Raw genomic sequence first — 26,894 nt, 5'->3', positions numbered from 1 at the left:
CCAGTACTACGTCACCAGAAAATGGGACTTTGATTTGGTACTCGTTTCTTCTTGTTTACCTCAGGTATGAAATTAGTCAAGTTGAAAGCCAGCCCACATTAGGTTTAGCCCACAGCTCTATTGGTTCATTCACAAATGTTCCTTCCATCCACATCTGCAAACTATTTAAGATATTTAACCTAAATGCTTGAACTTTATAAAAATGAATAAACGTGTACTGCTTATAATCACAGATATGTTGAGGCATGCCACAAATGTGAACCCAAGACAATTAGTGGAATTGGGTTGATAGTACAGTGGAAATAGTGAGCAACTTCCTGTGTCTGTAATACTAACCATTGGGCAAGTGTTTTTTTAGTTTAGTTTAGTTTAGAGATACAGTCCGGAAACAGGCCCTTCAGCCACGAGTCCGCATCGACCAGCGATCCCCGCACATTAACACTATCCTACACACACTAGAGCCAATTTACATTTATACCAAGCCAATTAAACTACAAACCTGTACATCTTTGGAACGATGGAGGGAAAACCAAAGATCTCAGAGAAAACCCATGCAAATTTTATTAACACTTATCATAATTTTTAACTGTGATGAATACGATTTTGTTTATGGCTGCGTGCGCAGTAAAATCAAATAATTGATTTTACTTTTCAAAATTTACCTGAGATTGTTTCATTTAAATCTTAATCTTGTTTAAATCTCTGGACTATCTCTTTATGACCATGCCTGGTGGAATAAGAGTCAACTACAGCTCAGGAAAATGTACCCACATTTGGAATGCGTGGGTACATTCTTTGCCATGTACCCACATTCTTGGGTACATGGCAAACCGAGCAGAATGCAGCAACACAGACAAGTGACATGGGGCCCATGGAGGGTTTAGCTATAAGATGTGAGGAGTAAAGTTGAATGGACATATGCAGGGCAATTTTTTTTTACACAGAGAGTGGTTGGGGCCTGGAAGTCATTGCCGGGGGTGGTGGTGGAGGCGGTTCCGATTGTGGCATTTAAGAGGCTTTTAGATAGGCACATGGAAATGCAAGGGATAGAGGGATATGGATCATGTACATGCAGATGAGTTCAGTTTAACTTGGCATCATGTTCGGTGCAAATGATGTGGCCCGAAGGATTCATTCCTGTGCTGCACTGTTCTATGTTCTATATCCACGCCAATTCTTTCCATTAGTCTTACTGGCTTGTCCTTTCTCCCTACAAATTGAGTCAGAACTTTTTACGAGGATGGAAAAATCAAACACTCTAAGGTGTAGCTTTAAGGTGTGATGGGCAGTGTTTAAAGGAGATGTGTGGGCAAGTTTTCGACACAGAGGGTGGTGACTACCTGTAACGCACTGCTGGGGGGGAGGGGGGGGGGGTGACTTAGATGCCTTAGTGGCATTTAACAGACTTTTGGATAGGCATATGTATATGCAAATAATGGAGGGAAACGGGTTATGTGCAGGCAGATGAGAGTTGGTCTTGACATCATGTTTGGCACAGACATTGTGGCCAATGGGCTTGTTCATGTGCGGTACCATTCATTCTATGCCCTATGCTCTAATTCCTTTTGAAACTTTTATAAAATCATGATGGGAATAGATAGGGCAAATACAGAGTCGTCCACAGGATGATCTCAGGACTATCTGGAAAAATGAGAGCTTCTTGGACAATACGTATAGCATGGGAATGGGAAGGAGAGTTGCAATGGTTGGCAACAAGGAGATCCCGTAGGCCAAGTGCAAAATTCAGCGAAATGGTCCCAAGTATATTTTTGGTCTCACCGATGTACAGGAGCCAACATCGGGAGCACCCATCCTTTTTGTCCATAGATGCCCCCTGACCCGCTGAGTTACTCTAGCACTTTGTTTCTATCTTAGAAATTCACTTTAGTCATCAACACTAAACAAGTGAACAAATATCAACTGCTGCAGCCACATATTCTACTTACTGACTCCAAAAGGCAAACTTCTTCCCAACATCTATAAACTATCCTCTGAATGATTAGAATGTTCTCCGTAAATGGATACATCACGTGGCAGGTGATGGACATGGGACATCTCAATGGTTTCCAACCACTTTGAGATTCACCTTCAGGGACAGTTGTTTCTAACCGCATCTCAGGCTGCCTTGTTCATGTTAACGTTCAGTCACTTGCAGCTAACCCCTGGAAATGGTTTAGGGCGACACAGTGGCGCAGCGGTAAAGCTACTGCCTTACAGCACCAGAGACCCGGGTTCGATCCTGACTACGGGTGCTGTCTGTACGGAGTTTTACGTTCTCCCCGTGACCTGCGTAGGTTTTCTGCAGGGATCTCTGGTTTCCTACCACTATCCAAAGGCGTATAGGTTTGCAGATTAATTGGCTTGGTATAAATGTATAAAATTGTTCCTAGCGTGTGTAGAATTGTGTTAGTGTGCGGGGCTCGCTGGTTGGCGCAGATTCAGTGGGCCGAAGGGCCTGTTTCCATGCTGTACTTCTAAATTAAACTAAACTAAACTAAATCCCCATGGCTGTACTGCTAGCGAAACAGAAAACATGCATGCCAAATAGCAGCAAAATCCATCACATTTAACGGTTCTATGGGAAGTATCTGCTCAAAGGAAAGATTTGCTCAGTGATTAATCAGCCTTGGCACAACCTTGAGCCAAAAGATCCAAATACAATACGATCACATTGCCTGATTCTCTCTTGATGCCTTCAAACCTTTTGCAAGTGAGAATCAATTTGCTGAGAAAGAGATTCTTTACCTGTTCCGGCTTCAACTGTAATTAGTTTAGCTTGAGGGAGCTGCTGGGACAATTAAAAGTCAAGAAACAGCTGCATCAGGAATTCAGAATTACTACTTCATGCAAGCATTCACCTTGGAAAAATGAATGCATGGCATTTCACTGAGAAGCCAAAGAAATGAGAGGCAATAACTTAAATTCAAACTGGGGGGAAGGAGAGCAAGGGAGGAGAAATCAATTTGATTAAAAGAAAATTATCTGGAAAACATTTTTAAAAAAAATGTGCAACACTCTCACGCTTTTACTTTAATTAACATTAGGTAAAGAAGGCACAGTTCATCAGTGATTAATAGCAAAATCAGTTCCATGTCATATTCTCAGTGCCCATTGCTTTCACCATGGTATGTGTTTGACGACCTCATTCTGAACAAAGCTATGCTTCTCCCAGCTGCTTGGAGTTTAGTTCTTTTTAACAGAAAGCCACCGATTGGCACTACTCACCCACTCGAAAGTTCTGTGCTGTCAAAGTGTCGGCAGCGTGGCCATTTTCGCTGATCAGGGTGGTGGTGTTGCCCTGCTGGCAGCTGTTGTGGCACTTCCCATTGGTGCACGTTACCTTGCAGATGGTGGGTGTGAAGACCACCTTGATGCGGCCTGTGTGGTTCCCAACTGCGAGCGGAGGAGACACAACGAAGGAGAAAAACAGAGAGATCAACCGGTAATCCATCGAACGCGCTTGCAAGAGAACTAATGTCGGGGATGGAGTGGGTAGAGAGGAGGAAAGAGTTGGAGAGGAAGGGATGGGGAAATGGAGGGGGGGAACGATGACTGCTATCTATCTGGAGGTGTCTGAAACGGGAGAAGGCAGCTGAAAAAACTGAACTCCGGGTTGCACTTCAAGCCAATTTCTCCAAGTAGACGACTTTCAGTAATTACAGAGCTGTACTTTATTCAGACTCAAACAGGAACAGCAGCTTCAATGCACATGCCCGATCGTCAGAAGCAGCTTGCTGTGCAGCTAAGGTGAATAAACGGTTGTTTCCACCCGCATCTCAGGCTGCCTTGCTCATGTTAACGTTCAGTCACTTGCAGCTAACCCCTGGAAATGTTTTAGGCATGTCGCAAGTCTGAAAACATCTGTCTCAAATATCTGGCAATCCTTCCCGTAGCTATCAAACCTTATGACGCAGCTACTTGGGTCATTTCACAGCCTCTTGGCAAAAAATCTCCTCCCAGCACCTCAACTCATACATTCAGAATGAGGCCATTAATTGTCTGGAAGCCAAAGGTAAAAAAAAGTGGTGACTGTTCAAGGTGATTCAATATTCAGTTTAAAATTCAGCATTACAAATGACTTGTGAGACTGACATTGTACAGCAGCTCCAAGTAAGGTCAAATCCATGCCTTACAGCAGGCTCAAAGGGCCGTATGATTCAGCCCACGTCTGATCCAACCTGGTCAATTTCCCTTCCTTTGTGTTGCATTCTAAAATGCCAGATTGCTTCATTCAGATATTGCCCTTGCTTTTGTAGCCCTCAAATCAAAGATCTAAACGTCAGTTCCCCAAGTGTGCCACAAACCACATTGTGGCGGTATAACTGAAACCACAGACCACAACCACATTGAATCACCTCTGGACCATCATCCTACCCCAATTCCGTCTCAGCTCATCAGATACTGAAGTGGCAGCTTCGTTCATGAGTTTCTCATCCACACCTTTAGTGTATCCACACTTGTAATGCGATCCTCGATCCTCGATCCTCCACTTTGTTCTATCACTGTATATACTGTCATAGTCATGCAGCGAGAAAACAGTCCCTTCCGCCCCCTGTGCCCACATTGACCAACATTCCCCATCAACACTAGTCCCACTTGCCTGCGTTTGGCCCATATCCCTCTAAACCTACCCTATCCATGTCCCTATCCAAATGGTTTTTAAACGTAGAGATAGTACCTGCTCCTCAAAATCTAACCCAGTGCACCATTGCTCCCAAACTTACCAACCTTCACTGGATACTGGCTCACCAAACCTCTCCTTGAAATCTCTCATCTCCAAATACCTTTTGGTCTCGCCTCCTCCTACCTTTTTGCATCACCTAATTTTTGGCCTATGAACCAGTGATGATTTTTAACGCTCCACCATTGGCAGCCATTTCAACAGTTGCCAAGGCCCCAAGCTCCATAATTCCCTCCTTACACCTTGCCACCTACTTTAAAACTGCGTGAATACTGCTCTCTTCATTGCACTTTGTTTCATCTTTTCGAAGATCCTTATGTGTCAAAAATCAATTTTCCAAAACAAGTTTGTTAACACTCTAATGAAATACCTTGAGATGTTTTTGTTTGAATATAAGCTATCTATCTTCTATCTATACATAACTAAAACTCTGATCTCGTGCTCTTCCGGTTTGCGTGGTTTTTCTATTTGCACAAAAACGGTACACGATAGCGCTATGATTTTCTGCCAGCTCATCCACCGTTCTCCTGTGCTATAAGGGCAACAAGTTTTGTTGCGATCGATGGTATCTATTAAAAAGTTATTAAGGTTTAATAATCTTAAAAAACACGCATGCGCAAATTGGTCTCCTCTCCTGTCAGTCGCCTCCACGCTGATTGGTCACCGCTCCTGTCAGTCACCCCTTCCTGCACCATCGCCGCACTGATTGGCTGGGTCCGCTGTCATTCACATGCAGCGCCCGCCCCGTCCGGCAAGGAGTATGTAATGCTGAATGAGCGGAGTGAGCACCACTAACGATCCGCCGGCTGGAGCTGCGTCTACGGGCGTCTCCATCATGCCGAGTGGGCGGGCGAGCGGATGAGCAGCCAAGCCCACTTCACAGCCTCCGTGGTGCCCAGCTGCGGGCACTGTCGGCTGTTTCATCCAACCCGCGAGGCCCAGGCCAGGGTTCTACGCGGCGATCCAGGAGGCATCGAGACCGTGGCGATGCGACCTCGCGATGATGGGGCCGTGATGGAGGGGCCACGCAGCGATGGAGCCGCGGCGGCGGTGGGGCCTCGCGGCAGCAGTAGGCCTCGTGGCGGTGGTGGGGCCGTGCGGTGGCGGTGGGGCCGTGCGGCAACGGTGGGGCGTCGCCGAATTTCAAAATCAATGGAGAAATTCATCTCTTCCTTTTTTTCAGTTTTTCCTCTCTCATGTCTGGTGGGGGAGGCGGGGGAATAGAGGGAAAGGGGGGAAGGAGTGGGAGAGGTAGGGAGTGGGGAATAGAGGGCTAGGAGGGCAGTGGGGGAGGTCAGGAGGGGTAGTAGGAGAGTATAGGGGGAGGTGAGGAGTGGGGGAGGTGGGGGATACAGGGATAGGAGGGGGCAGGAAGGGGAGATGAGTTATGGCGGGAGTGACTGAGGGTAGGGGAAAGGTGTGGGAGGGAGAGGTGAGGGAGGGATTGGGTGGGGAAGAGGAGAGGGGAAAGAAGAGGGAGGATGAAGAGGAGGGGGAGGGAGTGCTGGGGGATGAGGAGAATTGAGCTGCGCCTGCGCAGTTAGGGGCTATGTGTGAGTGGTGGAATATTGCATTGGGGGAACGGGTGAATGGTGGAACACTGCGTTGGGAAAGCAGACCCAACGGTTCTGCACTTAGTCTAGTACAACTTAAAGTTGTTGTTATTCTCCAGAGAGATATTTATAATTACCTGAAGTACTATAGGGAAGTTGGGGAGATGTGTAAGCATACTTCTGGATTTTACTTATTGTTTATCAGTTTTAGTTTAGTTTAATTCGTTTAGTTTAGGTTAGTTTAGAGATAGAGAGAGGAAACAGGCCCTTCAGCCCACCGAGTCCACACTGACCAGCGTTCCCTGCATCTTGCATGTTAACAGTATTAGCACACTAGGGACACTAGGGACAATTTAAACTTTTTTTTTAATAGCAAGCCAATTAACCTACAAATCTTACGTCTTTGGAGTGTGGAGGAAACCGAAGATCTCGGTGAAAACCCACGCAAGTCACAGGGAGAACATACAAACTCCTTAAAGACAAGCACCCATAGTCAGGATCGAACCAGGGTCTCTGCCGCTGTAAGGCAGCAACTCTACTGCTGCACCACCGTGCCACCCAGTTTTATTCCCCGTCTTTCCTCCAGGTCCCAACAGAAAATATCTGACTAACGTACCAAAGTTCAAGTGGCTTTGTGGATGCATGCATAGTTTTGAATATCTGTAATAATCGATCATTTCCATCCCTTTCAGCACAACCCAAGGCCTTTTCAGCAAATGAAATATTTTCAAACTCAGGTCATTATTCTTATGGAGCCAAGTTGAACAAACAAACATCCCACAACAAACAATTAATATGGACCACACAATTTGTTTTAGTGATATTGATTAAGAGATAGTTATTCTCCAGGACAATAACGTCTCAGTTCTAGGACACAACAGATTTGTAAACACAGTACTCCATAGAGAATATAGTAAGCAAACCAATAAAAAGTTCCGACAATAAAAAAACAATATAGTTTACATTATAATAAAAAACAAACCCCAAAGTGCTTTGTGCATCCACGGCAGTTTGTAGCTTGGAGTTTCATTGGAGTTTGTAGTGTTCAATAGCCTGATGGCTGTTGGGTAGAAGGTATTCCTGAACCTTGATGTTACAGTTTTCAGACTCCTATACCTTCTTCCCAAAGGCAGGAGTGAAATGAGAGTGTGGCCAGAATGGTGTAGGCCATTAATGCTGCAGGCTGCCTTGATGAGACAGTGTTTCCTATAGGTCACTTTGATGGTGGGGAACTCAGTGCCCGTGATGGACTGGCCAGTTTGTTCATCACTTTTTGTAATCTCCTTCGTTCCTTGGCATTTGAGTTGCTGAGCTAGGCCATAATGCAACCAGTCAATATGCCCTCTACAATACACATGAAGAAGTTCAAGATAATATTTTTCGACATACTGAATCTCCTCAATCTTTTTTAAAAAGTAGATGTGCTGATGGACTTTCTTTCTGATTGCATCAATGTGCTGGATCCAGGACAGATCACTGAATCCAAAATCACTGAAATCAGGAATGGTTCCAGAGGACTGGAAAATTCACAAATGTAACCACTGTTTAATAAAGAGCGAGGCAAAAGTAAGAAAATTATTAGCGAGGGTCAGTGTTGGATCTGCTACTTCTCATATTATCTATTAATAAACCGGAAGAGGGAATAGATTGGCTTTGTGGCCAAGTTTGCAGATGATACGAAGATAGGTGGTGGGGGAGATGGTGTTGAGGAAGCAAGGAGACTGCAGCAGGACTTGGACAGATTGGGAGAGGAGGCAAAGAAGTGGCAAATGGAATTTAGCACAGCAAAGTGTACGGTCATGCACTTTGGTAGAGGAATACAGATGCTACCCGATTTACGTTGCTTCGACTTACGATATCTTGACTTTACGTTGGTGCAAACGCTCGGCAACGGCAGTGAGCCGCATGTCACTTCTGGTCACGTGATCACATTGTATGAAATTAGTTTTCAACTTGCGCTATTTTCGATTTACGATGGGTTTATCGGAACGTAAACCCATCGTAGGTCGAGGAGCAGCTGTAAAGGCATAGATTACTTTCTAAATGGTGAGTGCATTCAGAAATCAGAGGCAGAAAGGGACTTGGGAGTACTGGTGCAGGATTCCCAAAAGGTTAATGTGCAGGTTAAGTCAGCAGTAAGGAAGGAAAATACAATGCTCGCATTCATTTCAAGGGGACAAGAATATGAAAGCAAGGATGTAATGTTGAGGCTTTATCAGGCACTGGTGAGACCATATTTGGAATTCTGTGAGCGTTTTTGGGCCCCATATCTGAGGAAGGATGTGTTGGCGTTGGAGAAGGTCCAGAGGAGTTTACTAGAATGCTCCTGGGGATGATTGGGTTGACATTTGATGAGCGTTTGAAGGCTCTGAGCCTGTACTCACTGGAGTTTAAAAGGATGAGTGGAAGGGGATCGCATTGAAACTTACCGAATAATGAAACATTCCTAAAGAGTGGATGTGGAAGGATGGTTCCAATAATGGGAGAGTCTAGAACCAGAGGGGATAGCCTCCGAATAAAAGGGCATACCTTTAGAAGCAATGAGGAGGAATTTCATTAGCCTGAGAGGGTGAATCTGTGTCATTCATTGCCAGACAGCTGTGAAGGCCAAATCACTGGATATTTTTACAGCAGAGATTAATAAATTCTTGATTAGTAAAGTGTCAAAGGTTACGGGGAGAAGTCAGAATAATGGGGTTAAGAGAGATCAGCCATGATTGAATGGCAGAGTAGACTTGATGGGCTGAATGTCCTAATTCAGCTCCTATGTCTTATGGCATTTTGCTAAAATGGCTTCATCCTTGCATTAGGTCTTTACTTTATGATTTCCACCAACAACAATATCACAATATAATCATGGTTCCATGCACACACAACTGGCTTGAACCCTTCAAATTCAAATGACTACCAGTCTACCATGATTTAAAGAGTTACGTAGAAAATATTGGTTGGCTGGGAAGAATTATAAAGCCGTTATCAAAGGAATCAGATGAAGTCACAAACAACCAAAATGATGAGTACGCTATTTAAAATACTCGAACCTATGATTAGATTACAGATCATATCTCACACTTTACCAACTGTCACGCTTTAAAAAACAAATATATAATATTACATTTGAGTGGGGGGTTCCATATTTCATTTCAAGATGTTTTCTCCTTGGCAGTTGCTGACAGTGTACTCTATCTTATTCGCTATAATGCTAAAGAATATTTTGTCTTGTTAAATACAGAATCATGAACAGTTGAGTTTGGGTAACTAGGACTGCAATTTGTTTTCATGATTCAAGTTGCATCATAAGCTACCAGAATATAATTTGAATGATTCACCAGGCCCACCTAAACCCCTCCCTAGGGTTGAATTGCCGTCTTAATCCTACTTCCATTACCTTTTAATATTTAGAATGAGCATCAAGGTCAGAAAGAAATGAAGAATGATCTGCACTCTGAAGAAGGGTTCTGACCTGAAACATCACCTTAGCGTGCTCTCCAGGGATGCTGCCTGAGCCATTGAGTTCCTCCAGCACTTGGAGTCTAACTTGAGCAATTAATGCAGGTTGTCAGTCTGGGACCATGTGGAGAGAATGTTACATTGTTGGACGCACTATTCTCTCTGTGGGTTTGTAAGTGACTGCAAAAAATTCTATTTATAAGAAAAACAAGGGAAATCTAAACAAAAACAGATAATGGAATGGAATGAAATACTTTATTGTCACATGTGACTTGGCACAGTGAATTTCTTTGCTTGCATACCCAATGTATACAAATGGCAGCCACCTATGCCGCTGACACAGTTACAAAGCATGCCGGCTCCTCTTTTTGTTCACCCCACCCCCCCTACCCCCTCCTGCACAGCGGTCCCCCCATGCCAGGTCCTCCGTTGTCCATTGTTCTCCCCCTCGCGGCAGTCACCCCACGCCGGGCCCTCCATTGTTCTTCCCCCTCCCTCACGGCGGTCCCCCACGCTCTCATCGACTGTTGACCACAGGACTACCCGCAAGGCATCGCAGCCGCTGAGGCTTCATCACCACCAAGGCCCCATTCGCCGAGAGGCTTGGGTTAGCTACTGGTGTTGCTATTAGGAAAACTAAGATAGTGGGAAAATAGAATATTTCTGCAGGATCACAACAGAGAGCACAGCACACACAGCAAACACCACCAAGACAGACCCAGTGAGTCTGTGCTGACCATCAAGCACCCATTTTCAGACCAATTCTCCTCTAACCCAAGAGGGGGGAGAGAGGGGGAGGGAGGGAGATGGAGAGAAGGGGGAGTGGGGGAGAGGAGGGGGGGAAGAGGGGGGGAGGAGGGGAGAGGAGGGGGGAGAGGAGGGGGAGAGGAGGGGGGAGGAGAGGGGAGAGGAGAGGGGAGAGGAGGGGGGAGAGGAGGGGGAGAGGAGGGGGGAGAGGAGGGGGAGAGGAGGGGGAGAGGAGGTGGGAGAGGAGGTGGGGAGAGGAGGGGGAGAGGAGGGGGGTGAGGAGGGGGGAGAGGAGGGGGGAGAGGAGGGGAGAGGAGGGGGGGAGAGGAGTGGGGAGAGGAGGGGGAGTGGGGAGAGGGGGGAGTGGGGAGAGGAGGGGGAGGGGGGAGGGGGGGGGGGTAGTGGGTAGAGGAGGCCTCGGAAGCCCTCGGAAACCCAACCAAATTTCTGCGTGTTCAGCGGCTTCAACCCCGAGCCCTGGGGGGGAGGACGGCTGGGCTGTGGCCGGGGCGGGGCGGACGGCCGGCCGAGTGCGAGTCAACTGCGAGCGGGAGGCGACAAAATGACAGCGAGTCGGGGGGGGAGGGGGGGTTAACGTAACTCGTCAGCGGCTTCAATCCAGAGCCCGGGTGGGGAGGGCGGCTGGGCTGCGGGCGGGGTGAGGCGGACAGCGGGCCAAGTGCAATTCGACTGCGAGTTGGGGGGAGGTTAACGTAACTCGAAGCTCGTGCAAAAACAGTGGTCAGCAGGCTGCTCTTTGAAAACGCTACGCAGCTGGCCGCGAGGAGCAGAGCCATTGTGACGTCATCAGCTCGTTAGCTTTTAAAAAATCTCAGATTTATAAACAATTTTAAGAAATAACTCGGGAAATAATGAATCAAATTTTCAGATGAGGCGATTTTTGAGATCATGAGGAAAATCTCTATCGGAATATGTAAAAATTTCACCGTTAGCGCGTCGTGTTTTCGAGGAGATGTGAATCACAGACAAACAAGACACACACAAATAAATACATCCACATCCAAAATGAGAGTTTTATAATTATAGAGATGAGCTGCGCAAGGTAACCAGGGACTGTCAACAGCTGAAGATGACTGAGCACGAATTAGTGCCTTGCAGAAAGGAGCAAGAAGGGAAGGGATATGGTTTCTCTCTATATGAAATGTAAATAAATCATAGTCAAGCAGTCTGGAAACAGGCCCTCAGGCCCAGCTCATCCATGTCAACTCAGATGCCACATCTTAGAAAGGACCATTCACCAGCATTTGGCCCATATCACCCTAAACCTGTCCCATCCATGTAGCTGTCCAAATGTCTTTACAATGTTGCTAGTATACATCCCTCAACTACTTCCTCTGGCAGCTCGTTTTAACTTTTAGAGATACAGCGTGGAAACAGGACCTTCGGCCCACTGAGTCTATATCGACCAGCAATCACCCAGACGCTAGTTCTATTCTGCATTCTAGGGACAATTTACCGAAGCCAATTAACCTAACGACCTGCATGTCTTTGGAATATGGGAGCAAACTAGAGCACCCGGGTAAAAACCACACGGTCACAGGGGAAATGTACAACTCCATACTCACGATCAAACCCAGATCTCTGACGCTATGAGGCAGCAAATCTACTGTCACACTATTGTGCCATCCTTTCACCCACCTCCTTCTGAGCGACAATGTTGCCCTCTGGTTCCTATTTAATATGTCCCTTCTCACCAAAATCCTACATAGTTATTGATTCACCTACACTGGGAAAAAGACTGTGTGCAATTATCCTATCCATTTTCCTAATGATTTTACACACCTCTATAAGATCCCTCAGCCTCCTGCGCTCCAAGGAATAAAGTGAGCCTGTCCACTCTCGCTGCAGCTCAGAACCTCGAGACCACGAAACATCCTCGTAAATCCTCTCTGCACCTTTGCCAGCTTTATGGCATCGTTCTTCTAACAGGGTGACCAAAACTCAACAAAATACTGCAAGTGTAGAATCAAAGAACTGCAGATGCTAATTAATACACAAATGGACACAAAGTGTTCGAGTTACTCAACAGGTTAGGCAGCATCTCTGGACAATGTGGATAGGCAACGTTTTTGGTCCAAGAAGGATATCAACTCAAAACATCACCGATCCATGTTTTCTAGAGGTGCTGACTGATCTGCTGAGTTACTCCAGCACTTTGTGTCCTTTTTTTAATCCTCCAAGTGCAGCCTTGCTTCTGACATAAAGACATTATCATATGCATGGTTCAAGCATATGTGTTGGTCTATGATAGACCTGTGTCCTTCAAGTGAACAAGAACCTTCATTGAACCCTGGTGTACATGACAATAAACTAGTCTGAATCTGAATCATAATCAAATCAAGGAAACCAGAGTTTATAATGTAGTTTAGCAACACCATAAAACTGGTCCGTAAATCATTCCCTAATGCATAATGCAAGAGATGAAAATGGATTAGTGATTATAAGAAAATCTGAGTCTAATTGAAGAATGTTAGACTGTAATAAGTAACCAAGGGTGAATCACTCTGACCATATAAACTGCAAGGTTTAGTCACCCAAATGTTATCTAATTAAATTTAAGTATCACGTTTCCGCAGTAGGTTTATATCCCGCTGTATCTTCTGATCGCATTCCTCACTGTCTGCAACTCCTCCAATGTTGGTGTTGTCACCAAATGTACTCACCAACCCATCTACATACGTCTAAATACAGACGAGTAGTGTTCATTTCAGACCATACCCATTTCCCGTGGTTCCAAACATAGATTCTTACATTTATTCTTAAGGGGACCTACTCTCTCCCAAACTATCCTTTTACTTATAATGTACTTAACTTAGGATAATCTCATCTGCAGGGAAATCTCATTGCCCTTTTTACCCTTCTAATTCCCTTCTTATGCAACAAATATTATTCACTTGCGAGTATATTCTTGGAATTTCAATTAATTTTAATAACATACAAAACATTTCTACATCTGATTAAAAAAAAGAGGCATTTAAAACTTGTGAGTTTTAGAAAAGAAAGTTAATTATTAACTGATTAAAATATACTTATGTATGAATTAGTGTGCAAATGCAATTTGATATTTTATGAATAAATGTTGCATAATCGATCATTATGATCAAGATTCATAAAAGGATTTAATATCTTGTGTCAACAATTTCACCCTCCTAATTGATCACGCATGATACCAAATACTTATTATGTTGCCTTTAAATTGCAGATTTAGTCATCACAAAATGCATTCATGGATAGTTTTGAATACATCTTTGGTGTAAAATGCGAACAAAACGAAAAATCTGGAGATCACTCCTTCCAGGAACATGTTTTATGTGATTACAGTTTGAACAGCAGATGTACCTGTCTATTCAGCAGCTTTCTCGGTCTCGGCTAATGTTTCCAAAAGGTTAGTCTTTGAAGTTGATCCTAATGCCACATTTGATCTGCACGGCAGCCACACGATGTTTGCAGTATGTGCTGTCAAATATTTATCACCTGAAAACACTTTAATGTGGGCACAGTAACAAAACGGCTCAGTGCCAAGGTCAGTCGTTCATGAGTCATCTGTTCTGCCTCATGTCACAGGCCTCACTACTAATGTAGATGGGTACTTTCATGTGGTATCAGGAAGGGTGAGTAAGCTGTCAATTCGCAACATACAGAAGCATTCCACATCTGTTTCCCATGCTGGTGATTCATGGAGCCGCAGGTCCAGTGATGGTAAGGAAATTTAATAGAAGGCTCAATATAATCTATCAATAATATAGATAGACACGGAAAGCTGGACTAACTCAGCGGGACTGGCAGCATCTCTGGAGAGAAGGAATGGGTGACATTTTGGGTCGAGACTCTTCTTCAGACTCTCAACCCGAAATGTCACCCATTTCTTCTCTCCAGAAATGCTGCCTGTCCCGCTGAGGTACTCCAGCTTTTTGTGTCTATCTTCGGTTTAAACCAGCATCTGCAGTTCCTTCCTACACTATCAATACATATAAAGGATTTGGAATACATATACATGAATTGGACGTAAGCATAGATGGGTTGGTGGGTAAGTTTGCTGACGACACCAACATTGGAGGAGTTGCAGAGAGTGAGGAAGATTGTAAGAAGATACAGCAGGATATAAATCTGCTGCAGAAATGGGCAGAGAAAAGGCAGATGGGGTTTCATCAGGGGAAGTGTGATGTATTGTACTTTGAGAGGTTGAATGCAAGGGGAGAATATAGAGTTAATGGCAAGACCATAAGCAGCATTGATGAGCAGAGGGATCTTGGGAGTCCATGTTCATGGCTCATTGAAGGCGGTCGCAAAAGTGGGTAAGATGGTAAAGAAGGCATGTCATATCCTTGCATTGGGTATAACAGTCAGAATGTCATGATGCAGCTCCAACACTTTGGTTTAGCCACATTTGGAGTTGTTCTGGTCGCCCCATTACAGGAAAGATGTGAAGGCTTTGTAGAGGGTGCAGAGTAGGTTTACCAAAATGCTGTCTGGATTAGAGGGTTTCACTTACTAGGACAGGTTGAATAAACTTGGATTGTTTTCTCTGGAATGTCGGAGGTTGAGGGGAGACTTGATCGAGGTATATAAAATTGTGAGCATCGATAGGGAAGACTTCAGAACCTTTTCCCCAGGATGGAAATGTCCAACACTAAAATGGAAAAGCTAAAAGGTGAGAGGAAGAAAGTTTAATGGAGATGTGCTGGGCAAGTTTCTTCACACAGAGGGAAGTGGAGGGCTGAAAGGCATTGCTCGCGGTGGTGGCGGAAGGAGATATGATAGTAGTGTTAAAGAGGCTTTTCGATAGGGACATACATGGAAGGCAAGGAATAGAGGGATATGGGTCATGTACAGGCAGATAAGATCAGTTTAACTTGGCATCATGTTCGTCGCAAACATTGTGGGCCGAAGGGCCCGTCCCTGCGTTGTACTGTTTTATGATCTATGTGCTACAAAATATTATCCAACCCAATATGTCACATGGTGATTCAATTAGAAACATAGAAACATAGAAATTAGGTGCAGGAGTAGGCCATTCGGCCCTTCGAGCCTGCACCGCCATTCAATATGATCATGGCTGATCATCCAACTCAGTATCCCGTACCTGCCTTCTCTCCATACCCTCTGATCCCCTTAGCCACAAGGGCCACATCTAACTCCCTCTTAAATATAGCCAATGAACTGGCCTCGACTACCCTCTGTTCTATCTGTTATCTTTATAGACTTCAAACCCCTACCTTTCAAGTGTGCAACATTCATCGCTAGGGTTTGCCAACTTTCTCATTCCCAAATAAAGGACAAAAGTTTAAAATAAGGGACAAATTCCTGATGGTAATTCTTTGACCAACTCGGCCGTGGCTGGGTGAATGATGAGTTGGCCTGGGTGCTGGACTGCAGACAAAGCCCAGCCGGCGGGCAGCTGTGCAGTTTTGGCCCAGGCAACGTCGCGCGCAAATGATCGGCCATGAGATTGAGGGCTGGTGGTGTCGGCGGAAAGCGAAGGCCCGAAAATCAGACAGCTGGCCGGGCTGCCGACCGACAGGGCCATGGGCGAGGCACTGCCGCTTCATTCCATGGGGACGGGTGAGGCGGGGCCGGATGCGGTGCTCCGACCCGACAGACCCTTAGTAGTGACAGTCAAATACGGGACAAGGGCAGTTCTGTACGGGACAAACCAATTTAGTCCAATATACAGGATGTCCCAGCTAATACGGGACAGTTGGCAACGCTATTCACCGCCTACATAAATGCATTTTGGAAAACCTCTATCTGATTTGCAAAGGAAATGTTCATCTGAAAGTACTGCATTTGCTTAGAGAAATCCCAGTTTGTTCATCCTTTCTTGAAATGATGGCGTGCTTATTTGTGTCCATTGAACAGAAAACAGTCCATATAATTGAGTTAAAAAAAGAACCTATCCTCATACCCCCAATTTACTTCAGATCAGTCACAGCAGTGCACCCAGTGTATATCTTACTATTTCCACCTGATGCCTGGGGTTAGGCAGACCAATTGACTGACAGAAAAGACAGAATAACTTTGTTTTACATAGAGTCTTTCACGTCATTCAACTTTACAGACAATTAGGTATTGTTGTCAAGGTATTATTTCAACCATTTTCAGTGTTGTAAAATGAGCAAAGTGGCTGGTAATTTGCACACATTAAGTTCCCACAGACAGCAAAGCGACAAGTGCCAGAGAATTTGTTTTGGCAATGCTGAGTGAAGAATAAATATTGCCCAGTACACCACGGGGAGCTCCCCAGCTTTTTTTCAATGGTGTCCTGGAAGCTTTCATGTCCAATTAAGCAGATAGTTCATAATTTCATGTGACAGGAGCAGAATTAGGCCATTTGGGCCAATCAAGTCTACTCCACCATTCAATCATGGCTGATCTATCTTCTCCTCTCAACCCCATTCTCTCCCTAACTCCTGACAGCCGTACCAATCAAGAATCTATCAATCTCTGCCTTAAAAATATCCATTGGCTTGGCTTGCACAGCCTTCTGTGGCAATGAATTCTGCAGATTCACCACCCTCTGAATCCTCATTATCTCCTTCCCAAAGGAACGTATTTTTATTCTGAGGCTATGACCTCTGGTCCTAGACTCTTCACTAGTGGAAACATCCTCTCCACATCCACTCTATCCAGGATTGTCAGGACCTTGATTTGCTGTGCCATCTGAAAAACAGCACTTCTGACACTGCAACATTCTCCTGGCAGAAATAATAGTAAATGCTGGATGCCTCCTTGAATCTCTGTCACCAAATGACAATGTTTGGAATGTGATCATTCCACACACAGGAAAATATATGTAAGCATAGTCAAGTAAACATTGCAAAAATGAAAATGTATAATTATATAATCATTCTTCATTGTTCTGAATGTATTTATATGCAGACTTGCACACTCATTTTGAGGAAGTCCCAAAAAAATTCTACCACCAAATGATGTGTCCAGCAGAGGCAAAACCACCCCCACCATCAAAAGCATCTACATGAGACGCTGCCTTAAGAAGGCAGCATCTATTGTCAAAGATCCCTACCAACCAAGCAATGCCCTTGTCTCACTGCTGCCATGCAGAGTTCTTAACTCCCCACCACTAGGTTAAGAAACAGCTACTTTCCTACAATCATGTTCTTGAATTGACCTGCACAATCCTAATCTCACTTCAGCAACAAAACATTACAGATCACCTCTTGCACTTGCATGGATTTTTGTTGTGCTTCAGATTGCTATCGAAGCACATTCACAGAAATATTATCATTAAAATAAAAGCCATATTATTTTTGCTGCTTCTATGGATGCACAATTGCCTTTGACAATAAAACGTCAAAAGCAGTCATTTCACCTTTGGACCTTTGGCTGGGAAAGTAATTAGTTGGGAAACAGAAGTGCTCTTGCTGCCATTAGTTCAATGGACAGTATTAGACAATTAGTGGAAAAGACCCAATTCAGAATTCCTCTAACTTCAATTAAAGAAGATAGCTGCCCATCAACAATTGACAAGAAATGCAGAAGGAGCTGGAACTGACCTAGACATGGATTTGAGAGGAAATCTACTGGCCTGGATTCTGGGGTCAACAGCAAAGTGACTGCACTTGACGCGCAGGAAAGAACTGCAGATGCTGGTTTAAATCGAAGATAGACAAAAAATGCTGGAATAACTCAGCAGGACAGGCAGTATCTCTGGAGAGAAGGAATGAGTGACGTTTCTGGTCGGGAACCTTCTGCAGAGCTGCCTCTTGCACCCATGCTGAACTTGTTGATTTCAATAGCTGTATCACTAACTTCCACCCTGCCCTCAGATTCACTGAGATTCACCAAGATGAGGTGATCTACGCCATATCTGCGCCCAAGATAATGTGTTCCATACCAGGACGTCCGAGATGTCCTCATTCTTTAGGGAACAAGGGGTCAATGAACCATTGTACATTTCCAAGATCATTGTCGGCTTTGATTTGCACTTTCACATCATACAATCTCTTTGTACCTTCCATATCTCCAGTTCCTCTCCCCCCTGACTGTCTGAAGAAGGGTCTCGACCGGAAATGTCACCCATTCCTTCTCTCCAGAGATGCTGCCTGTCCCACTGAGTTAGTCCAGCATATTGTGTCTTACTACATTTGATGTTGACCTCAAAAGAAGCTTCCAGCTAAGCTTTAACAGCTTCTGTTTCCTTGGTGTTGGCAGGATTTTCCATCTGAATCTCTGAGGAGTTTGCAACATCTAGCAACAGCGAAGCATTAAGCAAGTGAGCATCCAGTCAATCTGAAGAAGTCATCGAGTAATTAAATACATCAAGAATTTCAAAAACTAGCAACAGTATCAATGACTAAAAAAATCCCAACTAGTTCACTTCTGAAAAGGGAATGTGCTATCCTTACCCGGTCTGGTCTATTTATGAATCCAGACCAAACAATGTGTTTGATTCTTTGTTTTCCTCTGATATGTATTAGCCAGCCACTTAGTTCACAGGGAAATTTGGGATGGATAATAAAGATTGTTCCTGCTGGTGCCATCCCATGAATGAATAAAACAAGGAAAAAGTTGAAATGTCTAAAATAACAGAAAAGTCATATAAAAATCTATGGAATATTGTTGTTTGTCTGAGGGAATGCCAAACACACATAAAGATTAGTTTCTCTGTCCAAGAAATAATTACATCTTATTCAAAGCGGTCGAATAAATGCCAATATCTTTTGCAGCAAATGCCATGTGTAAAACAAAAAGTTGAAGTTATTAGTTCTGCTTTGTTCAAACACGCAAAGATTGCAGCCGTACATCTGGTCAAGAGCAGGTTAACTAACAGCAAATTCCAAATATTCACTTTTAAATGCATCTGTGCAGACATCATAAATTGTCCGTTTTATAGAGCACTGACTGAGTGCTGACAGTTTTGCCACCAATACAACCACAATGTCTGGACTATATATGGAGTATTTCCACAAAGCCAAGAAAAAACATATTGGTTAAAACAAACAATTAATTTTCGACGTCATAAAACATTCACATTCATCAGAATGTGTCCGATAATATTATTTATGGTGTCTCTTCCTTCCCAGTTTGCTTATCTATTCTCCCAAAAGCACAGGCTTAAAAAACAAGTGTTTCGCTTGGATTCGGTTACAAAATGCAAGCAAAGCTTTTGAACACAGAGATGAGGAGATGTGGGGAAATATCTCAGCCAAGGCTATCAGTGTTCTCCTTTGATGCTCACATGTGAACATTTCCCTTTTCCTGACCCACAGGGAAGTATTGAACTTGGAAGAAGTTTCACCTCACTTGCCGAGGATAAGTGCAGCATCTATTTTTAAATGACGCATTTCTTGATATTTATAAATTCACATTTCGTGTGGAAGGCCTCGGAATGGCATCCAGAAAGTCCTGAATTTAAAAAATCCAAGTCTACTCCCCCATTCAATTGTGGCTGATCTATCTTTCCCTCTCAACCCCCTTCTCCTGCCTTCTCCCCATAACCCTTGACACCCAGATTAATCAAGAATCTATCAATCTCCACTATCAAAATATCCATTCTGTGGCAATGAATTCCACAGATTCACCACCCACAGACTGAAAAAAAATCCTCTGCATCTCCTTCCTGAAGGTAAGTCCCTTTATTCTGAGGTTATGGCCTCGACTCTCCTCATAGTGGAAACATCCTCTCCACATCCACTCTATTCAGGTCTTTCACTATTCGGTAAGTTTCAATCAGGTCCCCCTTTATCCTTCTGAACTCTACCGAGTGCAGGCCCAGTGCCGTCAAACGCTCATTATATATTACAATCATCTTCGTGTTCTTGTAAATCATTCTCGTAAATCTCCTCTGGACCCTCTCCAACACCAGCACATGCTTTCTCAGATATGGGGCCCAAAACTGCTCGCAATACTCCAAATACGGTCTGACCAGTGCCTTATAAAGCCTCAGAATTACATCAGCATTTGAGATAATGTGAAGTCACTTGGGCCACATTCATATTGTGGTTCTGGTGAGAAGGCAAGCGTGTTTTAATAGCAGGGTCAGCTCCGTTTTCAAATCCCAACAGGAAATTTAAAATTATTCAGCTGAAATTTGAATTAAAAGAAAAACTTCCACTGAGTACTGAGCATTTCATGACTTCAATCCTAGGGTTAAAGAATTTCTTTTGAAGTGTACCACTACTATAACTTAAAAAAAACAGCAGCAAATGTATATAGGATCACAATCAGGAATCGGTAATCAGCAAATCATTTGAAAACCTGTGCAACTGACTGAGATAGTATCACATCCATAATCAGCACAAAAGTCACTTCAACATTTTTTATAAACAATGGTGTCTCAATCAACGCCTAGAGAGAAATGTTGGATAAATCCCAACAGAAATGGTCAATAAGCTGCAGAAAATAAATTATTCTGGTACGTCTTTACAAACAGCTCACTCACTGAAGCACAGAAGTGGAAGGGGCTCACGTTCAAAATCCACTCGACATAGGTGGAGAAGCTGTCCACATATTCCAAGATCCTGCTCTGCCCCAATGTACAACATTGCCCTCTTTTAATAAAGGTTCACAGCAGGATCTTGGAATATGTGGACAGCTTATCATATATTGAGAGCCACCTCTCAATGAAGTCAGACATTGATGATGAAATTCACCATCCCCTTTGATGTGCCACCATAGCCTTTGGTCGACGAAGGAAAAGGGTGACTGAAACTTCAGCCCTGGCACCAAAACTCAACAGTGATCCGTGCTTTCCTGCATGCTTCTGTATGAATCAATGAACATGTCTTTATCAACGGGTTCGCAGTGGAAAAGTCAACCTCAAGTTCTTGGGGATGCATATCTCTGAAGATCTGTCCTGGCCCAGACCATTAATACAATCATAAAAAAAGCCCATCCAGGCCTTAGAAGATTGAGGAGATTCAGTAGATTGACAGATACTCTCTCGAAGGTTCACAGGTGTACAGTAGACACCATATTAACTGGGTGCATCACAGGCAGGAGGAGAATTTTCCTGTTAATTACAATTGTAAGTGACTCCTGATGCCCGGACCTCAAACCATGGGACACAGTAATTTCCACACTGAAAAACTATTGACTGCAAGGTCCCCCATAAGTTTATGATGGAATAAACAATAGTGAACAGGCAACAAAGAATAATATTCCTGTGTGCTGTGACAACAGAAAAGACAGAACTCTACAAGAGAACAGATCCCTATCAAAATTTAATCAGGTTATTTCCGAACTCTTGCATTAGCCTAGCCCCCTCTGTTTGAAGTCTGGAGGACATCCGATAGTAAAACTAACCTTGGTAAGTGGATCCAGATGAGGTTTGGGGAAGGGAAACTTCAGCACCGTGCGTTCCAGGATAAAACTTCTGACTGTAATATTTGGGCTTGAAGGTGAACTGCTGAGACTGGCCACGCTGTACCAGCATTGTCAGTGGCTGTGATGGTAGAGGCATCAAACTGCAAGGGGAAGAAAGCAACAAAATTAGAAATAATGATTTACTATGCAGTCCCAGCTAAACGCAAAGGCAATTATCATTGCTTCATGGCGAGGAAAGAAAATTATTTTATTTAAATCATTAACTTGCACATTACCCTGTTCTCTACCTGAATACTTTGCTGGAGTTATAGTCAAAGGACATGGAAACAAATACTTCGGCCCACAGAGACATGCCAACCATCAAGCATCGGGCACCATGGTGGCGTAGTGGTAGTGCTACTGCGTTACAGCGCAAGAGACCCAGGTTCGATCCTGACTACACGTGCTGTCTGTACGGAGTTTGTACGTTCTCCCCGTGACCTGCGTGGGTTTTCTCGGAGATCTTCGGTTTCCTCCCACACGTTTGTAGGTTACTTGGCATGGTATAAATGTAAAATTGTCCCTAGTGTGTGTCGGGTAGTGTTAAGGTGCAAGCATCGTTGGTCGGCGCGGACTCGGTGGGTTGGAGGGCCCGTTTCCAAACTGTATCTCTAAACTCAACTAAACAAAAAGCACCCATTTTCATTATTCGTACATTGCTTCCATTTATTTTGCCCTGCTTTCCCATCACATCCCCCAGACTTTACCCATCACCCAAGCAATGAAGGTAATTTTCAATGGACAAATAACTAACCAGCCTGCATATCTTGGGAATACTGGAGGAAACCAGAACATAGGGAGAACATGCAAACTCCATATAGAAAATGCCACAGGTCAGGACTGAACCCAGATCTTTAGTGCTGTGAGCAGCAGCTATACTACTTGTGCTGGTGTGCAGCATCCTTGCTACCACATTCTCCTGGATTCCACTTACATAAGACTTAGTGTAGTTACAACATAAATAAATAATGGGCGCTGAAGACCAAAATTGATGGGTGCTGATGGCCATTCAATTCCCTCAAACGTTTTCCAAGGACTCTCCTGTCCATATTTTTCTTCCATTAGGAAGAATTCAGAGTAATCTTTAATCATATTGTTGTGCTAAAACATTTGCTTTTGCACCATTTACTTATCCTGTGGACATGAGACACAGTAGCAGTTTAGAAGAATTAAATGAGGAATGAGAACCAGAGAAATGGAAGGGCAATGCCTAGGTGACAACAATGCATGATCTTATAATGCTCTTGTGCAGTTAAAATCGCCTGAGTCATTGACCTGATTGTATTTTCACAAAAAGGCAGCGAAGAAAATGGATAGTTTCCCCTCTAATTAATTCAACTCATGTCAAGATTAGTGGTCATTAGAGATTCAAAAAACTTAACATCCGTTTTTATTTTTCCATCTGCCACATTCTTGCCGATTCATCCTTCTTCATTTCCACCATCATCCCACACCCATAGTCTCTTGGGACGGTGTGGCAGTCCATTCTATAGAGTAATACATCCAGCAAATTGCCCTGCAGTGTTAAAATCTCTTGGACTCATTTATTTCTTTCCCAGAATAGGTGCAAAAACCAAAAGTCCCCCACCAATGACTGATCCCATATTAACTCCAGGACAAAAGTAATCCAGTCAACTTTAAGGACAAAGGAGAATTGAGAGAGGGAATACAAATAAATGATGCTGGGACTGTAAGGTTAATTGGACTGTAAATTGCCTCTAGTGTATAGGTAAATGGTAGAATCTGGGGAGGTTTGATAGGGACATGAGGAGAATGAAATGGGATTAATGGGTGCTTGATGTTCAGCCAGGCGTGGAAATCCTAGGGGGACAGGGGGGGGGGGGGGACATGTCCACCCCCCCCCCCCCCCCCCGCTTTGAGAAGTGGGGGACAATCTCCCCCCATGTTTTGTAATCCGGACTTTATCAGACGCTTTCTAAGGCCTGAATCGGCCCGTTCGCGGGGCCATTCAGCGCCCGGCACGGCTTAAAATCATACTGCTGCATCGAGGCGATCAAGGCTCCCGATGTTGAAGCCCCCAGCGGCCGATGAAAGACCCGTGAACGGGCCGATTCAAGCCCCACGATTCAGGGCGGACGAAGCTGCTGTTGCTGGAGTTCGGAGTCGGTCACCAACCAGGTCAGCTCCTTATGTTACCGTCCACAGGGTCCACGGGGCCGAAGCCGCGTGTGTGTGTGTGTGTGTGTGTGTGTGTGTGTGTGTGTGTGTGTGTGTGTGTGTGTGTGTGTGTGTGTGTGTCCCGCATGTTTTGATAGCGATTTCCGTGCCTGTGTTCATCACTAACCTAATGGGTTAAAGGGGTTACAGCCTCCATGCTGTACAACTACAGCTTTACTCCAGAACTGGTGGGTTACACAAATTGATCATTGTTCTCCTGCACATAGTTGGAAACAATCAGAAAGAATCACCTTGCTATCCTCCTAATGGTTGATCAAGCGACAGCAGATAGCTGGAACCAGTTTTGTTCAAGAAGTTGCAAACTGCATTGTACTTGGACAGGAAGGGGCAGAATAATAATAATAATAATAATATCTTTTATTGTCATTGCACATCAGTGCAACGAGATTTAGTAGGAGGGGAACTCGGAACGAGGAGAAGGGGACTCGGAAGGTAGAAAAAGTCGACATAAAGAGAGAGACAGGCATTTTAGATATAAGAGACTAATGCAGGGTAAGAGAAAATGTCCTGAGAACAGCCTGGGAATAAATGAGAAAGAGTAGGCTCACAAAAGGAAAGTGCTGACCTCATGGCATTCCTTCACGGTAACGGTATGAATGGGGAATGATGTACGCAGCCTTCACACTTCCCACAGGAACTGTTAAATTCCCATACATCACGGGAGTAAAACCAATGAAGTCACTACAAGGAAGATTATTCCCAAGACTACATCTGCCCACCACTTTTCAAAATAAAACTAAGAAATAAGAGACATCATAAAATCATGAGAGGAATAGATCGGGTGGACGCACAGAGTGTCTTGCCCAGAGCAGGAGAACATAAGTTTAACGTGAAGTGGGAAAGAATGAATAGGAATCTGAGGGGTAACCTTTTCACGCAAAGGGTGGTGGGTGTATGTTACAAGCTGCCAGAGAGGGTAGTTAAGGACAGAGACTATTACAACGTTTAAGAAACAGTTGGACAAGTACATGGATAGGACAGGTTTGGGGGGATATGAGCGAAATGCAGGCAGGTGGGACTAGCGTAGATGGGACATGTTGGTCGGTGTGGGCAAGTTGGGCCAGAGGGCCTGTTTGTACACTGTATGCTTCTTTGACTTAATCATCAAATGTGCATACATTGTCTTTGTTTGTGCAATGGACTTGCGCAAACCACATACTTTTATTTTACAACTTTGTTTCCAATGATTAAATCAGCCAATCAGTCACTAATTAAAACTGGAGGGAATATGCTTTCCTGAGGCAATGTGAACTGTAGATGAGGTCGATGGATGGATGGGGGATCATATTTTGTGATCAACTGATCTGCACTGTAAAGAGCCTGTCCCACTTACCCGATTTTCTCGGCGACATGCCGGCACCCGTCATAGTCGCAGCAGGTTGCCGAAAATGTTCAACATGTTGAAAATCCAGCGGCGATTAGAAAAACATACGACTCTTTGGGCGACTACTCACGACCATACAGGCGTCACCGCGTGGCCCATAACACTTTACAACATCTTACTGTCTTGAACAGAGCAGTTGCAAAACCAGGATATGATGGATGCCAATAGGATGATTTCTATGGTATATCTATAGAAATTGTTTAGAGTCATTGCAGACATGTTGAATTTTCTTCACTTGTATGGTTGTTGTGCTTTCTTAGTCACAGTGTTAATGTGGTTGGACCAGAACAAATTGATATTCATGCTCTCTGCCATCTTCACTTCAGCATCATTGATGCAGCCTTGGGTGTGTACACCACCCAGCTTCCTGAAGTTGATTACTAGTTTTGTTGACCAGGATTCTGCATGGATTAGAGGGTATTAACCATACTGAGAGGTCCGACAAACTCGAATATTTTCTCTGAAGCGTTGAACGCTGAGAAAAGAGCGGATAGAAATTCATAAAATCATGAAAGCAGATAGGGGAGATTTAGAACCTTTTTCCAGGGCGGAAATGTCAAAGACAAAGCTTTAAAGTCAAAGGGGAAAAGTTTGAAGAAGATGTGCAGACCAACTTCTTTCCCCCCACAGAACATGGTGGGTCCTTGGAATACATTGAAAGGGGTGGCGATGGAAGAATAAACAATAGTGGTGTGCTTATACCAGGGGTGGAGGGATATGGTCCACAAGAATACAGAAAAGGTTATCTTAATTTGTATTTTGTTCAGTACAGACATCGTAGGCTGAATCGGTTGTCCCTGTACTATACTGATCTCTATGCATTAAATTAAACCCCAGCTGCAGTGTTCCGCTAAAATTGTGCATGCAAGAAGCAGCATATCAACATGGAGGCAAAGCTTCCAAATAGATTACAAATCAGCCAGATAGAAAATGAGGCAAAATATCCAGGCTAAATAAGATGAACGTGACTCCTGCAAAACTAACACAATTAACTTAAAGCTTAAAACTTATAAATCAAGCTCTGGGCGAAAGCAATCATCAGGCAAAAGTCTCTGCTGCTCCGGTAAACCAGATGTCATTATACACACATTCCACAAAGTTAGAACTGAAACAGAGAGGTAAGCACCATGTCATGTAACCTCTGAGAAATATGTCGTAATTAAAAAGTATTTGGAGCAAAATTTATTTTGACTGCCTTTGTGAAAGCAATTCTGCAGACTGCATTGTCCCACCGTAGACATTGCAAGGATGTTAACCTCGTCAGGCACCTGCTTTTCCTATGAAACTGAAATGCATTGACTGAGAGAAGTAACATTCGGGCATGCTTCTAATTAAGGCTCTGTATCCACAAAAAATCTCTCCCACCTTGTCTGGAACTCATCCTGAATCCCAGTTCCAAGACAGTTAAGTGTGAGGCAAATTCTAAAGTAGCACATTTTTGTTTCCAATTAATGATCTGTGGTATAAAAAATCCAATATAAAAGGGAAAAAAGAAAAGTGGAGGAGAGAGGTGGGCTGCTGAAAGCAAAGGGGA

The 26,894-nt window shown here is 44.0% G+C and overlaps 1 protein-coding gene across 7 annotated transcripts in view; it reads right to left on the bottom strand.

Moving 5' to 3' along the window:
- ltbp1 (latent transforming growth factor beta binding protein 1) overlaps positions 1-26,894 on the bottom strand; it is a 285,919-nt gene that overhangs the window by 216,412 nt on the left and 42,613 nt on the right. For 6 of the 7 annotated variants that reach the window (XM_033025818.1, XM_033025817.1, XM_033025819.1 and 3 more), the window contains exons 4-5: positions 21,718-21,878; positions 3,226-3,393 (exon numbers count right to left, since the gene is read on the bottom strand). In XM_033025818.1, coding sequence (XP_032881709.1) covers positions 3,226-3,393; positions 21,718-21,878 — 329 coding nt within the window. Of the gene's footprint in view, positions 1-3,225; positions 3,467-21,717; positions 21,879-26,894 lie in introns of those variants that run through there. The other variant, XM_033025823.1, reaches the window with a different exon arrangement.

This window comes from Amblyraja radiata, chromosome 8 (genome assembly GCF_010909765.2).
Source record: "Amblyraja radiata isolate CabotCenter1 chromosome 8, sAmbRad1.1.pri, whole genome shotgun sequence".
NCBI classification, from domain to species: domain Eukaryota; kingdom Metazoa; phylum Chordata; class Chondrichthyes; order Rajiformes; family Rajidae; genus Amblyraja; species Amblyraja radiata.
This window is presented reverse-complemented; position numbering and strand designations above follow the sequence as displayed.